Below are 15,106 nucleotides of genomic sequence, written 5' to 3'. Positions count from 1 at the left end.
AGCATGTTCTCAACCAGGCTGAGACCAGGCCACCCGGGTCAGGGACCCCTCCATGAGATGTATGGGCTTGTGGCAGCTCATGCATCTTCAATGGGCTTGAAGGCATGAGCAGAAGGTGGTGCAGAAACACCACTGCTAATGGATACAGCCCAACACAAACTGCCTCTCCCAGCTCAGCTGCGTTTTTAGACCCAAACAGATAAGGTTTTGGAGCAGAGCCTCTGCTTTATGCTTTCCCCAAAGGAAAAGGTTTTCCCCAAAAGTTTGTGTTTGGGCAACCTCAGCATCAAATGATGAGCAGAGAAGATGCCACTTATGCCTGTTGACTCCTACAGGCCTTCTGTTTCCAAGTGCTCACTTGGTTCTTCCCTAGGGAAAGGTATCACCTGAGTTCTCTAGCTCCCAGGGTATGCCCAGAGAGGAGCTCAGCACCCCTTCAGAAAGGTAGCACTGTCACACCTTGTTGGTGGTTGCAGGATCAGCCACGCTGACCTCCTGTTGTCCTGGTTCAAGGAGCTGATTCTTATAATAGGAGTGGATTGTAGAAATCCAGAAACTGGCCTTACTGGTGCAGTGCTTTGTAATTACTCATCCCACACACCTTCATTTGTACTTCACGTTTTCCCCAGTCTGGCTTTTTTCACCACACTGTGCCTTGTGACAATAGGAGAAGTGGAGTTGTAGCAATGGCCTGTAGCTGATAGAAGTGCATGACTTTCCCCATGCAGGGGAGCCGAGCAGTCCCATGGATCTTATCCAAGGCATCTTCCTTCAAGACTTGCAACAGTAGCTCGATAAGAGGCCACTGGAAGAGCAGAAAATGGCTATTGATGTTTTTCTGCAGAACGCCTGTGGAGTGCAGCAGAACTGGCTTGTGCTCCTGGGAGGACTCATCTAGCAGACCACAGGGCTTCCAGGAGGTTTCTGGGGCAGGAGTTCCCCAACTGTGGTCTGTTAGTCCACCAAGAGTGCCTGCAGAGCCATGTCAGCAGGAAGCACTTGTGGTTGTAGGGGGTGATCATAGAGTCATGGAATCCCAGACGGGTTTGGGTTGGAAGCACCCCTAAAGCTCATCCAGCTCCAACCCCTGCCACGGGCAGGGACACCTTCCACTAGAGCAGCTTGCTCCAAGCCCCTGTGTCCAACCTGGCCTTGAGCACTGCCAGGGATGGGGCAGCCACAGCTTCTCTGGGCACCCTGTGCCAGCACCTCAGCACCCTCATTCTAGAATATTTCTTCCTTCTACCTAGTCTGACTCCCCCTTCCGTTAGTTTAAAACCATCATGCCTTGTCCTTTCACTACAGGCCTGACTAAAAACTGTCCCCATCTTTCTTACAAACCCCCTTATACAGGGTCTCCATGGTGACCCCAACCACAGAGCTGGAACAGAATCAACTTATTGATGACAAAGTCCACCATAGACCTTCCCATGGGCTCCTCTGGTTAAAAACGTGACTGGGAAGCACCATCTCTGCTGCACCCTTACAAGCACAGCACATTCATTCTGCTTGAGCTCCAAGTGGCACAAGTAGCTGATATTTATCCTTCTTCCTAATCAAACTATGTCTCCATTTTCACCCGTTACCTCATTTTACACCAGTGGTTGCTACACCTGGATGATGCGTTTGCAACACGTCGTTTGCTCTGCGGTTGTGGTCCACGCTCCTCATGGTGAGCACCAGCAGGCACCTCCTCATGACCTCCACGTTAGATGAAAAGCATACTTGTGGGCAGGGACGGCAGAGCGGTTGCGAGGCTGGAGCTTCCTGCCCGAGGCTGTCTGGATGTCCATGCATGTTGCCATCTGGATGGATGAACCTGAGATGCCCGTTGGGGAGCCGGGGCAGGCGGCACGTGGGCTGTGGTCAGTCCAGCTTTCACCATGTCTCAAAAGACATCCCGACCTTTTCATGGCTCTGGGTGGATATTTTCTAGCTTTCTGTGCCACCAGAGTCATCACCAAAGCATCAGAAAACAGTGCATGCTAAGAGGTAGTTTGTGGCAAGCGTTGCTTATATGTCATTTTGCAAGCGATATCATACACAATAATTAGTATTGTGCCTCGCAGGAGAGATATCATTGCAGCTGGAAAGGGTAATGTATGCGCTGGGCTGCTCCCACTCCATCTCCTGGGGAGAATTGCTGAAGAACACAATTAAACCTGCGTGGTTTGGTGATAAGGGATGGTGGGGCAGGTTCTCGGGTCCTGCTCGTGGTGCGAGCACCTCTGAGAGTACCAAGTAAGCACTTTTGCTGCTCAGCAGCCCAGATGATCTCAGAAAGCAGATAATAAACCCAAAATTTTGCTGGTATGTGCATCCCATCAGCTTAGCTCTCTGGTTTTCTGGCGGAGGGCTCCACCAAGGGCATGTGCTTCCACCGCTGTTCAAGAGGACCAAACTGGTTCTCTCCACAGTGAAGCACAGATGTACTTTTGGGGCTTCTTTGTCCCCCCAACCTCCGTTGCATGCCCACTCCATGGGGCTTACGATGCTTACCTCTGAGAAGATGTTAAGAGCAGGTTTTGGGAGGCCAGGGAAGACTGCTCCCAGTAGCATCCCACAGAAACCAGTTGCACTCAGGAGTTTCCTTGCAAGGCACTGGAGCTCCCCCACCACACGCAGCACATCCAAGAGCAGAACCTACAATTTATTTTGGGCTGGTTATGAAAATACTTAGCACCCAGAGCCCACATGGACAGCTGGCCTCACAGAGGACCTTGGCCAGTGCTCCGTCTCAGCAGGACACACCACCAGTGTGCAAAGCTGCTAGTCCAGCACTAGAAACAAAAGTGAGAAGCCTTTCGCAACCGAAGCTGGGTATTATATGACTGGCCGGGCAGATTCTGGCATGCAGCCTCCTCTCTTAGGAAATCAAGCAGACTCTTTGTCTGCTTTCCAGCAGGAACTGCTGCTTTCATTGCCCGGCTTCGCCCGATACGGGGGAAACCGGCTGGAGAGCAAAGGGAAGTTTTTCTCGCAGACAGCCCCAGCCCCAGGGGATGATTACAGGTTAAACCAAGAAGCGTGTGAGGCTCAGCTCACCTGCCCTGCTGTCTGCCTCATGCTCCGTCGTCCACCTTCATCAGCCAGCTTGGGCCATGGGAACCTGGTGGAGAGGGATGGGATGGTGGGATTTGGGTAGATGTGCGCACCAGGGAGGAGCGGCTATAAATAGTTAAATAATAATTCCAGTGTGGGAGTGCTGATGTAAATGGATATAGCATGTTTACGTTAAAACTATTTTAAGTAAATATGAATTAGATTGCAAAGGATGTATGCAATTGCTTGAGTTCAGGCTTATGGTCACACAAGTGCCGGCACTTCAGGATTGTGATTTCCCTGGAGGTGTAAGAGTGTTTGCACCATTTTTCAGGTTGGATACAAGGAAGAAGCTCTTCCCTGTGAGGGTGCTGAGGTGCTGGCACAGGCTGCCTATAGAAGTGGTAAATGCTTCATCCCTGGCAGTGTTCAAGCTAGGCTGGACAAAGCCCTGGGCAACACGGTCTAGTGTGAGATGTCCCTGCCTGTGGCAGGGGGTTGGAACTGAATGAGCTTTAAGGTCCCTTCCAACCCAAACCAGTCTGGGATTCTGAGATTGACTTTTTCTTGGGGTGTCATCAGTGCTGACATGGGGGGTCAAAGAGCTTTGGGAAACACTGTGCTCTTGCTGAAGCAACCACCCCACAGTTTGGGGTGCCTGGTGCTCACATGGGGCAGCTGTTGATAGGGATGAAGCATCCTTTGAGAAATCCATGCAAAACACCGTTGGTGGTTGAGGACGTCAGTGGCAGAACCCCATGCAGCACAGCCCTTGCACTGCAACCCTTGCTATCTGCCTTCAACAGTGCCCACGCCAGGCTAGGGAGGGCAAACTGGGCTCCTTGATCTCCTGTCCCAGCACGCAGGGGTCAGCAGCAGATAGATGGTGTCTACACCCTGTGGAAGCTCCAGAGCCCCTCTCCAGCGTGCTAGAAACATAGTTATGGTCAGGAACATGAATGTTTATGTGGGTGTGAACTTGGGGCTCTGATTCCTAGAGCACCAGCAGATCTATCTGTTGGGCCCTGCTCTCTTGCACAGGGCTATGCCTGGGTTTGGTGGGCAGGCTATGGGTTAGGATTAGTGTTAGTGTTACGCATAGGTTGAACTGTGGCCCTTGGGACTGGTACCTCTTGGTGCCTTGATAGAGCATTGGAGCACGTGGTGTTTGGATGGATGAGATGGAGCACGTGGTACCTTGATGGAGCAGTGGAGCACATAGTGCTTGGATGGATGAGATGGGACATGTGGTGCCTGGATGGATGAGGTGGATTACGTGGTGCCCTGATGGACAAGATGGAACACATGCATTCTCCTTGTTCATCCAGGTCACATCAGATGAGGTCCAGGAGAGCACTGTGAAGGCAGAGGGTGCCTGCCCAAAGCTGGGGATAGGATACGATCTCTGTTTCATTGACTGCTCCTCATTAGCCAAATACCCAAGCACTTGACAGTGACATATTCATCCTCAAAAACACCTTCTGAGGTAGAGAAGCATGTCCCAGCGGTGCAGGTGGGAAGCTGGGGCAGGGAAAGCTCAAGTGAAGTTACAACCTTTCCCTGGCCCATATCCCCAGCATGGTCATCAAGGGGACCATGGCAGAGGAAAGGCTGGAGTCAGGCCACCGTAGGTCCTTCCTAACAAGTCCTAACTCCACTTTTGTAGCTTTAATTTTCATGTTATGTTCTTAAGAATACCAAAAATAGGTGAATAAATATTTAATCCGCAGCCCTGCTTCATGCCATGTTCACGAGCTACATAACCCAGGGATGAATTTCTGGACTAATGCCTGTTTCTATTTCGTAGAGTCAACTAGATTGGAAAATACCTTTAAGATCATCGAGTCTAATCTTTGTCCTTCAGTGATTTTTGTTTTCTTTTCCTTGTTGGGTTTAAAATAATCTCACCCTTTTTTTGGTAGGAATCTGAGAACTCTTTGTGAGAACTTATCTCAGAGCATGTGCCTTGGGCTTAACTAATATTTTCCAGACAATTCAGCAGAAAGATAAATTGGAGGGGGCTGAGGGGCAGAGATGTTGCATCTTCAAAACACTGGCTGAACCTTTGGCTAGTGCGAAATAAAAAACAATGGACTGCATGTTCATCGCTGTGGTATAAACATCATCTTCTAAGCAAACACACCGCTTTCTGATGGAAACAGAGGAGGGTGAAGACAAAACTTTGAGATCAAAGATAATTCCTAGAATTACCTCTTTTTTCCCCTTGCTGTTTTCCAGCAGTTATGGAGCTGGTAAACAAATAGGTGTTTATTTGTAAAGGAAACGAAACATGAACAAATGGAGATGAGGGTGAGAATCAGAATTGTGATTTTAACTAAAGGATGTGGAGCGCATTTGAGTGATTTTTAATATGGGCGGTTTTAATTAATTCAACCACTTTTCCAGAGTTTGCTTTGCCCTGATGAATTTCAGATACTGATGAAGCCAGCGTTCACAATTTTTCTCCTTTTTCTCTGCATTTAGCGCATGCATTCAGCTCTCCACTGCACCCAAGGGTTAGTTCAAGGCCAGCAGGGGTTGTTCAGCCCAAGGTGATGGGATGGACGTGGCTGTAGCTTCAGATGTTGACAGCGCTTGGAATTTTATCAGCCATCTCATGGTACAGTGTTTTTCATAACGCTCCATCTCACTTCCTTGGCTGATAGAGAATATCAGTATTTTGTCTACATGAAAAACAGAACAGCGGTGGTTTCTCTTGTTTTTAGCAAAATCCTCGCAGTCGTAATTTCATGCTTGAACAACACAGTCATAAAGTTGAAAACAAAGAGAAAAACATGTACATTTGACACAGTTTCATGGGTCCTTACCATGGTTCCAACGTTTCTGGGGTCAGCCATGCTGATTTCCTGCACTTTGCCATTGCCTGGTAGAGCCATTGACCCTCACTGAATATCCTGAGTCTGAACAAAGAGGGGTGCGCATCAGCCTTTCCAAGCACAGCAACATTTTGGGTCTCTCCTAAAAGGTGCTTGAATACAAGCTGATGTTTGTAATGGAAAGTTCATAGGTGGCTGAGCAGGGTTCGAGCTGGTGCACCTAAGACACCATAGTTTCACTCAACCCATTGCACTTGCACCACTATATAATCAGTCTGGAAGGAGACGTATTAATTACGGTGTATTGGATGTCATGCTTTCCCATCAGGTAATTTTGTGGCTGTTGGAAGTGTCCCTAAGGGAATGGAGAGGTTCAGTGGTGGGTGGCTGCCTTTTGGGCAGAGCCCTTCCCTTCCAAACAGGGCTGTGCAGCTCGAGTGTTCTCATCTGGTGGTTGTATTTAGTCACTGTGTATGAAACAAGTGCATTTTCTCATTGCCTGCATGGGATAAAAAAAGCAGTGTAACCTAAATAAAATTTATTTTGGAAGTTGTTCGTCCAAATTCTCTCTATTCTGCCCCACTTGTCCACTCTCAGCAGTGGATACTCAGGTGATAACCCTTCACCCTGCATTTTGTCACTGTTTATCTGATTGTGTTGATAGTATCTTTCCTCCCCTCTTTCTGATTTTCTGTCCTTTCCTCCTGGAAGTAGCAAAAGCCAAACTGGACGAAGAGATGGAAGGAAGGTCATAAGGGAGAAGGAGCAGGAGGTCATGCATTTCTCACCACCTCTTTCTCCTCTCTTTTGCAGTTGTTGCAGTCTCAGGATGTGAAGGAAGATGCTGTGCTTTGCTGCTCCATGGAGGTAGGCAAGCATCTGCACTACAAACTCTGATCCTCACTGCTTTGCCCCTTCTGTCCTTGGCTACACACAAATCAAGCAGCACGTTTCCAAACCCAAACAGCCCATGTTGCCTCTTTGCCTTATAGAATCCCAGACTGGTTTGTGTTTAAGGGACCTTAAAGCTCATCCAGTTCCAACCCCAGGGACCCCTTCCACTAGAGCAGCTTGCTCCAAGCCCCTGTGTCCAACCTGGCTTTGAACACTGCCAGGGATGGGGCAGCCACAGCTTCTCTGGGAACCCTGTGCCAGCGCCTCACTGCCCTTATTGTTAAAACATTTCTTCCTGCTACCTAATCTGAATCTCCCCTCCTTTAGCTTAAAACCATCACCCTTTGTCCTGTCACTACAGACCCTACTAAAAACTCTGCCCCATCTTTCTTCTAAGCCTCCTTTTAGTATTGAAAGGCCACAATGAGGTCTGTCTGGAGTCTTCTCCAGGCTGCCCCAGCCCAGCTCTCTCAGCCTGGCTCCAGAGCAGAGCTGCTCCAGCCCTCGCAGCATCTCCATGGCCTCCTCTGGCCTCGCTCCAACAGCTCCAGGTCCCTCTTGTGCTGCTGCCCCAGAGCTGGATCAGGACTGCAGGGGGGTCTCATCAGAGCAGATAAGAGATATCACCATGAGATAAGAAAGGCCCTTGAGGCTGTGTCACTGGACTTCTGATGCATGCAAATGGATGCAAAAAAAGTTTGGTAGCTGGGGTCTCATCACAAAATTATATCATCCTCATTCCTTCATACCTCACCCCCCATTTATTTTTTTAAGCACAAAAACACTTGTATTTGAGCAAAACCTGGTCACATGGAGAGGTTTGCTGTGCTCAGCAGCAGCTCTGCAGAGAGATGCTGGTACAAATATAGCTGAGATTCATTAGTTATACTTTTGGGAAGTGATTGGTCCATGGGGATGGATGCTTTCCTAGCAAAGAGTGGTTAAATTGCAGTCTGAATGGTTGAAATTCAGCAAAGCAACAGGCAACCAAGGAGGAGAGTTTGATTATTTAATGTCAGGGCCTTGGGGAGCAATGCATACAAACCTCATAAGCCTTTCGTGATGGTGGACTCATTGCTGTCCACACCATCCTTGGACCTTCTCCTCTGTGGGACCACCTAGAACTTGTGCTGCCCTATAGAGGCTCTCCAAGGAGTAATTGTCTTAAAAAGCCCTCAGAGAAGCAGCATGACAGGTATAAATGCAGATCTCGCAGGGCAGGATTTGTTATGCATACAGGAGGGCTCTGCTTATTCCGATTAATGACTGGGAGTCACTGACAGCTGTGAATCAGCGTGTAAATGAAGGGCCAGGTAAAAGGCAGGAATACCACATCACAGCCTGCACTTTGTTTTGACAATAGCGTGATTTTTAGGTGGGATTTCTTTCTTTCCAAAGGTAATCCCATGTTGCTGCCTTTGAAGTCAGTGGGAGCTGAGCCATCCACTCCTCCAGCAGCCTGGCAAGGATGCTTTTGAAAACCTCACCCTTCATGTTCAGCTCTCGGAGCCTGCTGACGGGTGGTTTTGGTTTTCAAAAGCCATGATGCCTTTAACCTTGCTTGTTTGCCCTGCCACACCGAGCAGGGGAGAACTGGAGGGATGGAGGGTGCCTGTAGAAGCTGGTGGGGTGCTTTAATATGATAGAATCATAGAGTATCTCAATGTGGAAGGGACCCCTAAGGATCACTACGCCATGGCTGACCCCTTCTTCTCCTGACAGCTGCAGAGCAGCGGCCGTCTGCTGGAGGAGCAGCTGCCCGAGATGATGACGGAGCTGTTGGCGATAGCTCGTGACAAGATGCTGTGTCCCTCCGAGTCCATGCTGACACGGTCCCTGCTGCTGGAGGTCATTGAGCTGCACGCCAACAACTGGAACCCGCTGACTCCCACCATCACGCAGTACTACAACAAGACCATCCAAAAACTGACGGCTTGAGGGGAGAGGGCAAGATGGGGTGGGAAGGGACGAGAAGAAGATGTGCACCTCGACTGGATGTGTCAAGAGCTTTTCCGATTTAAATCCCCCAGCAGACCAAACCCCAGCATGCTCGAGAATATGTTTGTGGGGTGGGGAGGGAGAAGCATGTTTCTTTTTTGGCTGCGTCGCCAAGTGCCACCCCTCTTCCCCGCCGTGGTTTTGTTTTAGGGGTTTCTTTTCCTGAACTCATTGCTCAAGCAGCAGCAGCGCATCCTGCCGGGTTATTGTTTGGCTTTCGAAAGAACACAGAGAATTTGAAGGGAAAAAAATGAATCCAAGTGGGGGCTAGTATTGTTTTCACGCCGTCCTCCTGCCTTGCCCCGCCAACTGGCAGGAGACAGCAGGCAGCAGATGTCTCGGGAGGACAAAGCCAGACACACACTGCACCAGACGCTCATAATTGATGGCTTTTGTCGAGTGGGGCTTGCGTTAGGTTTTCTCTCCCCCCCTTCTCTTGTCTTTGACTTTCTGTGTGTGTTTGTGTGTGTCCCCTCCACTCGCCACCCCTTCAAAAGCGGATCAGAGAGCGGGATGACTTTCTCATTTGCACTGGGTTTTCTTTTCTCTCAAGTGTTTGTATTTTCCTCTTATTTCACTGTATCGTCGCACGGACAGTTGCGAGCATCTCGGGGGTGAGGAAAAGCAGCACCTTCCTGTGAGCTGAATGACAGGTTACCTGAAGATGCTGAAGCAAAAGGAATGTTTTAAAGGGATCAGAAGCAACGTACCCACCGTCATCTTGCCAGTAACCTCCTCGATGGATTGAGAAACGTGTCCCTTGAGCTGTGAGCTCTGGGACACAGGGGATTCCGCGGCTCTTGCTGCTCAAGTCGCCATTATCCCTCAGCCACTATAACCCTTCTTTTTTTCTGTAGTAACTTTTTTTGTTTCCATTGAAGGAGTGCTTTATTGTAATTACTGTTATGGTTGTAATTATGCATTTAAATCCAGGCCTGTTATAGTCGGGCCTAATAATGTACAGGGCGAGGGAGAAATGAAGGTTTGATGTTCTTTTGGAGACTGCATAGAGAAGACAAGCAGCGTATGGCAAAAAGGAGGGGGGAAAAGGAAAAGGAAAACATAGGAAAAGCCAAAAATAGAGGTTTTGAGGCTGGCTTCTAACTAGCTGAATTTGCTATCCAGTGTTTCTAGGTGTGCGGTGTACAGGAGTGGCTCTGTCCTGTGTTTAGTGTAAGTAGCACCATGTCATTGAGGGTTGGGTGATGTATTTGGAGAGAGAAAGTTTGCTCTGAGATCCCTGCGTTGCTTCATGCTGGAGCATCCTGAGAGAGAGGGCAGCTGCAGGGGGTGATGGAGAGATGCTGCCTTGGTGTGGAAATGCCCTGAGGGCAAGGAGGCCGGTAGGGAGGAATGCCACACAGTTGCATCACACCCCAGAGCATGAACAAGACTTGGTGGTCTCCTTGTTTGCTTGTCTAGTAATGTTTTGACTTACCAAATCACTTCAGGTGCTTATTTTGGTGAAGCCTAATGGGGATGTGAGCTGCACCATCCCATCTGCGCAGTGGAATGGGAGCTGGAGAAGACATGATGTTGGCAGCCCATCCTGTTTTCTTCTCACTATTTCCTTTCCTTTCCTTTCTTGGTAATAAGAAGAGAATATACACCACCACGCCAGCACACGTGGACCCTGGACCAGGCAGCCTGGGTCTGAACTCAGCAGCTCAAACCCCTTTTTTTCAAGCAAGATGTTGAATTTCTGATGGCTTGTAGAGAAGAGAGATTTCACCCTGACCTCTCTGGATGTGCAGTATGTTCTCGGGTGCCTTATGAATGTGTTGGTCTGTCTGTGATGGGGAGGAAGCTTTCGCTGCAACATTTAAAGGGCAGAAATTTCCAGCAGACAAAACATTGCAGGAGGCAAGAGACCTGCTGCTGTAGTTCAATAGTATTTGAATATTCATCTGTTTGTCTGCAGATGCGGTTTCAAATCCGTATATGCAGCAAGAGGAACGAGCTGGAAACAGCAGATTCAGTTCTCCAGTCTACCCAGAAAGCAGCAAAATGACTGCTGGAATGCCCTGGAACTGTCTGGAAAAACTGATTTCTACTTCGTGGATTCAAGCCTGGGATCTTCACGTGGTGATGGCGCCTCGCGTTGGGTCAACTTTGTTATTAGCAATGGGGTTTGATAGTGTTAATGAGCAGCTGATTAAGGCAGCAAAGCCCATCAGTATTATAAGGCTCAGGGTTGCTCCCATTGCTTTTGGCTTTTCCTGCTCCTTGGTTTCTCGGGGAGCAGATGTGAAGGGGATATAAAACCCATCGCAGCGCACCCAGGCACAGCATTGGTCTTCTGGGAGAAGACCTGAAAACCACTTCTGTCTTCTTGTTGTTTTTAAAGAACAGAAAGTCCCTAAACCAGGGGACAGCCTGATGAGTTGGGGTGCCAGGGATCCTCCCTACAGTGACCCAGGTCACTGCTCTGGCCTCTGCCACTTATCCCTTTCCCGGACAATTGGGGATTTTGCTTCAAAAAACTTGTATTTTCACCCATCAGCGCAGCAGGAGGCGTTCAGCCGCAAAGTGTAAGCCACATGGCCGTATTTCTGCTTAAGCATTACCCTACTCCTACCAGCTGTGAAGGTTTATTCACTTTTCCCATTGGGGTGCAATCCTGCAAACCCCAATAACCAGGCTTGCCCAAGGCTTTCCCCTCCAACACTGGGGTTTCTCCCACTGAAGAACTTCTATGTGAAATGCGTTGTTTTTTAATGTCTTGCCATTTATCTCTGCTATTAACGTACATTCATGCAGCCATTAACTGCTTTGGTACATCGGTCACTCTGTTGATGTGTGAGAGTCAAAATGTTGACCAGAACGTTGGGTTTTTCTTCCCAGAATTATGTGCTGCCAGTGTTACCCTGCTGAAGTCCATTAGCAGGGAGCTGGCAGGCACGTGGCATCATTAACCATAGAGCCATGCTGGGAAAAGAGGTGCCACAAGTTCATTTGATAGGGCAGGATGGGGAGCAGCACTGGGAAGTTATTGGGATTCCTGGTGATGTCATCGAGTATTTACATCTCTTTTTTGGCTTTCTTCAGAAACGGCCACCAAAGAGTGTGTTTCACTGAATCCCAGGCTGGTTTGGGTTGCAAGGGACCTTAAGGTTCTAACCCCCTGCCACTGGCAGGGACACCTTCCAGTAGACCAGACTGTGAAGGTGCAAAGCCACTGGCTGTGGCTCCCTGAATTAGCCAGGTTTGATCTTCACTGCTCAATAGGAGTGTCCGTGTGGGGATTTAGTGTGTTGTCCCCATGTGGCTACATCAGCAAAGGGGAAAATAAACTCCTCAGGCCAAATGTGTGCGTGGCCAAACCTCGGGCTAGTGTAAAGGTGAGTGTCTGAAGCATCTGCAGAGGAGCGATGCTCTGCACCACCACCATGCTGGTCCCCCTCGGATGCAGAGCAGCTTTGCCAGCTCCCTGCCAGACTCCACAGCATCCAATTCACCTCATTCCCAGTGAAATCATTTCCAAATTGAAGGTTTTTTGCTACCCACAAAGTGACTTGCTCCGTTCTCTCCCATGAGGGGTTTCACCCCTGCTTGGAGAAGTCTCATGTCTATGGAGGTGAAATGAAAATGGGGGGAAAAAAAGGAAAACTAGGCAATTTGCTTGGTTCCTCTCTTCCCCTGATGGAGATTAATTAGTATCTATTCTTGTCATGATTGATGGCTTTGAAGGAAAACTTGTCAGAATAACTTATGATTTATTTTCATGCTTATTTTTATAACATCCCTCACTTGGAAGCCTCCCAAAATCTGAAATATGGTTTTCTTTTACTTTATTTCTCCTCTAGGTATTTTATGGCTTTACACTAATTTTGCTCTTCTTGGTGTTAGCTATTAGCCAGTCCCAGTGACACTTTCAGTATTCTTTCAGGAGGAACGACACTAAGGGTTGCAAAGTCCACTGTGGATAACCAAGGGAGCTGCGGTGCCCTGCAGAACACGGAGTTAATGCTAGCAGTTCATTATTATTATTTTTTAAATGTATTTATTTGCATTTGAAAAAGCGACATTTTTAATTTAATCCTATTTGTTAAACTGAGCGCTTTTAAGAAAACAAAAAGATGAAAAAATGTTCTGGGGAGAATGAAGGCTAGGTATTCATACTAGAGAAAACACAAAGTTGTTGTTTTCAGATTCCGGAGACTGTTACAACAAGGGAGCTAATAATTCTTTGTGGCAATTCAGTCTTTGTTTATAGAACATCCAGACCCACTGTATGCTATAAAATGGATCATCAAGTAATAAATGTTTAAAGCTTGACATCTTCTCATCTCTTTGTGGGTTTGCGCTATTGCTTGGGCTGGTCTGGGAGAGACCTTCCTTTTGTTTATGATGGAAGAAAGGGAAGATATGGAGGGGGAAAACATCCCTAACAAAGCATCCCACCGTCTGCTTGAAAATGTGGCAAAGGGACTGATCCTTCTCTGCTGGTGCCAGGTCAGATCCTGCACAGCGGTGTGGCTCCGGTTGGGTTTATCCCTTTCCCCATTTCTTATGGAGTGAGGATGAAGCCCGTGGGAGAGGTGCAAAGGGCTCAGAAGTCCTTAGGTGATGGATTAGGCCCCTCTCTTGTCTCTGCCTCCACGGCCACGTGTTCCCCAGCCTCCTTCCCAAGGGAATTGCCCAGCCACCTATTTGTGTCCAACCTCAGCTGGACCTGGGGGTCTGATGGGGAACCCCACATTTACCACATCCACTTCACCCAATGCTGCAGCACACAGCAGCAGCGAGGGCTCACAAACTACTTCTGCTTCTACCTCAGTCACAGAATCCCAGGCTGGTTTGGGTTGGAAGGGACCTTAAAGCTCACCCAGCTCCAACCCCAGCCACGGGCAGGGACCCCTTCCACTGGAGCAGCTTGCTCCAAGCCCCTGTGTCCAACCTGGCCTTGAGCACTGCCAGGGATGGGGCATCCAACCTTTTGCAACATATGTTTGGGAAAGCAGTTTTTCATAGAAGTCAGCTCTGGAAAACCCTTCTCTAAGCTGAGCCAATTCATTTTTGGCTAACTGGAATGCATGCATTGGCTCAGGAAGCCGCACGGGTCATGGGAGGTGAGCGTTGTGCCCCTGTGTTAACTGGGCTGTGGCCAGCGGATTGGAGGCGAAACGGTTCCTGCTTTTGAAGAAACTTTGTTGTGAAATGCTGTATGTGACCGTGTGTTTGTGTGTGCTGGGACCCTGCTGCAGCACGGCCAACCTGCAGCGTGAACCCTAACAGGAGGTGGTGGAAGGTGTGGGGCTCCGCTCATCACTATGAGCCCATGAGTAAATCAGTGAGAGGCAGTGCAAGTCACCCAGTGATCCAGGCAACCCTGTATCTGCTTAGGGAGAGAGCCTTGGGTTTGTTCAGTGCTTCCTGACTTGTGCTGCTGGCTTTCAGGATCATCTCCTCTTGCATCTCCTAGGAGCTACTTACTAACCTTGCAGTCCATGCAAAGCATTTTCTATGAGTTTGACTCAATTTCCCAAAGAGCTCGGGTTTTTCTGCCCTTTTGCCTGCACTTAAGGTCTCAGCCGTCACAGGCAACATCCACACCAGTAAATTAGACATAGCCAAGGTCAGGTGGTGGAGGGTGACCCGTGTCCTTCGTGGAGCCAAGCTGATCCATGATGTTTGCTTCCCTTTTTCACAACCCCTTCCTTGTGCTTTATTTGCCCCCCCAAAGCCTGTTTCTGGTGCAGGTCCCTAGGGCAGCACACCCAGACTGGGTCTCACACACAGGACAGCAGTGTCCCCACACCTCATCTCAGTGCTGACACAGAAGGTCAATGGCATGATATACCAGGCAGTGTTAGTCGTGATGTGGGGCTCCATCTGCTCCATCCTTCTGCCCCACAGCAGGACCAAACGCACCAGCACCATTCCTGAGGGAGTTTGTCCAACCTGATCATAAAACCTATAGTGATGGAGGGCAGATTTCCCATTGCCTCCCCAAATTGTCTTGTGACGGACCACGGGCTCATTCCTGGATATTTGCATAGGCTGTAAACCCCCTGTTCAGTCCTTTGGGCAATCACCAGATGTTGCTTTGGGTTATTTTGATGATAGCACAGGGAAAAACAATGAGCTGGTCCATGCCATCTGTCACTGAAAAGCTGACCCAGTAGGAGCTGGGTTTATCATGTTACCTCTAATGACTCTCCTGTGTCCTTCCTATGATGCCTGTTGCTGCATCAAGTGGGTGGGAGGAAGCTTTGCAGCAAGCGAGGCAAATCACTTCTAGTAAATGAGGGATGAAACAACCCAAATCTCCTCCAAAGCCACCCTTTCCAAGGATCCATCTCAAAATGTCCCCATCAGTCTCCCCAGCAAGG

At 48.8% G+C, this 15,106-nt stretch overlaps 1 protein-coding gene across 5 annotated transcripts in view; it reads left to right on the top strand.

The window, feature by feature from the left end:
* The window catches only part of CTIF (cap binding complex dependent translation initiation factor), a 153,357-nt gene extending 140,308 nt beyond the window's left edge, over positions 1–13,049 (top strand). For all 5 annotated transcript variants that reach the window (XM_061450499.1, XM_061450497.1, XM_061450501.1 and 2 more), the window contains 2 exons: positions 6,693–6,746; positions 8,496–13,049. In XM_061450499.1, coding sequence (XP_061306483.1) covers positions 6,693–6,746; positions 8,496–8,711 — 270 coding nt within the window. In that variant the 3' untranslated portion in view covers positions 8,712–13,049. The remainder of the gene's footprint in view (positions 1–6,692; positions 6,747–8,495) is intronic.
* The last annotated feature ends 2,057 nt before the right edge of the window (positions 13,050–15,106 follow it).

The sequence above is a fragment of the Pezoporus flaviventris genome, unplaced genomic scaffold (assembly GCF_033815535.1).
Source record: "Pezoporus flaviventris isolate CSIRO_AGI_PZ_B2104156 unplaced genomic scaffold, CSIRO_AGI_Pfla_v1 ptg000010l, whole genome shotgun sequence".
In the NCBI taxonomy this organism is placed as follows: Eukaryota; Metazoa; Chordata; class Aves; order Psittaciformes; family Psittacidae; genus Pezoporus; species Pezoporus flaviventris.
Note: the sequence above shows the minus strand (reverse complement) of the source record. Positions and strands in the feature narration are given on the sequence as shown.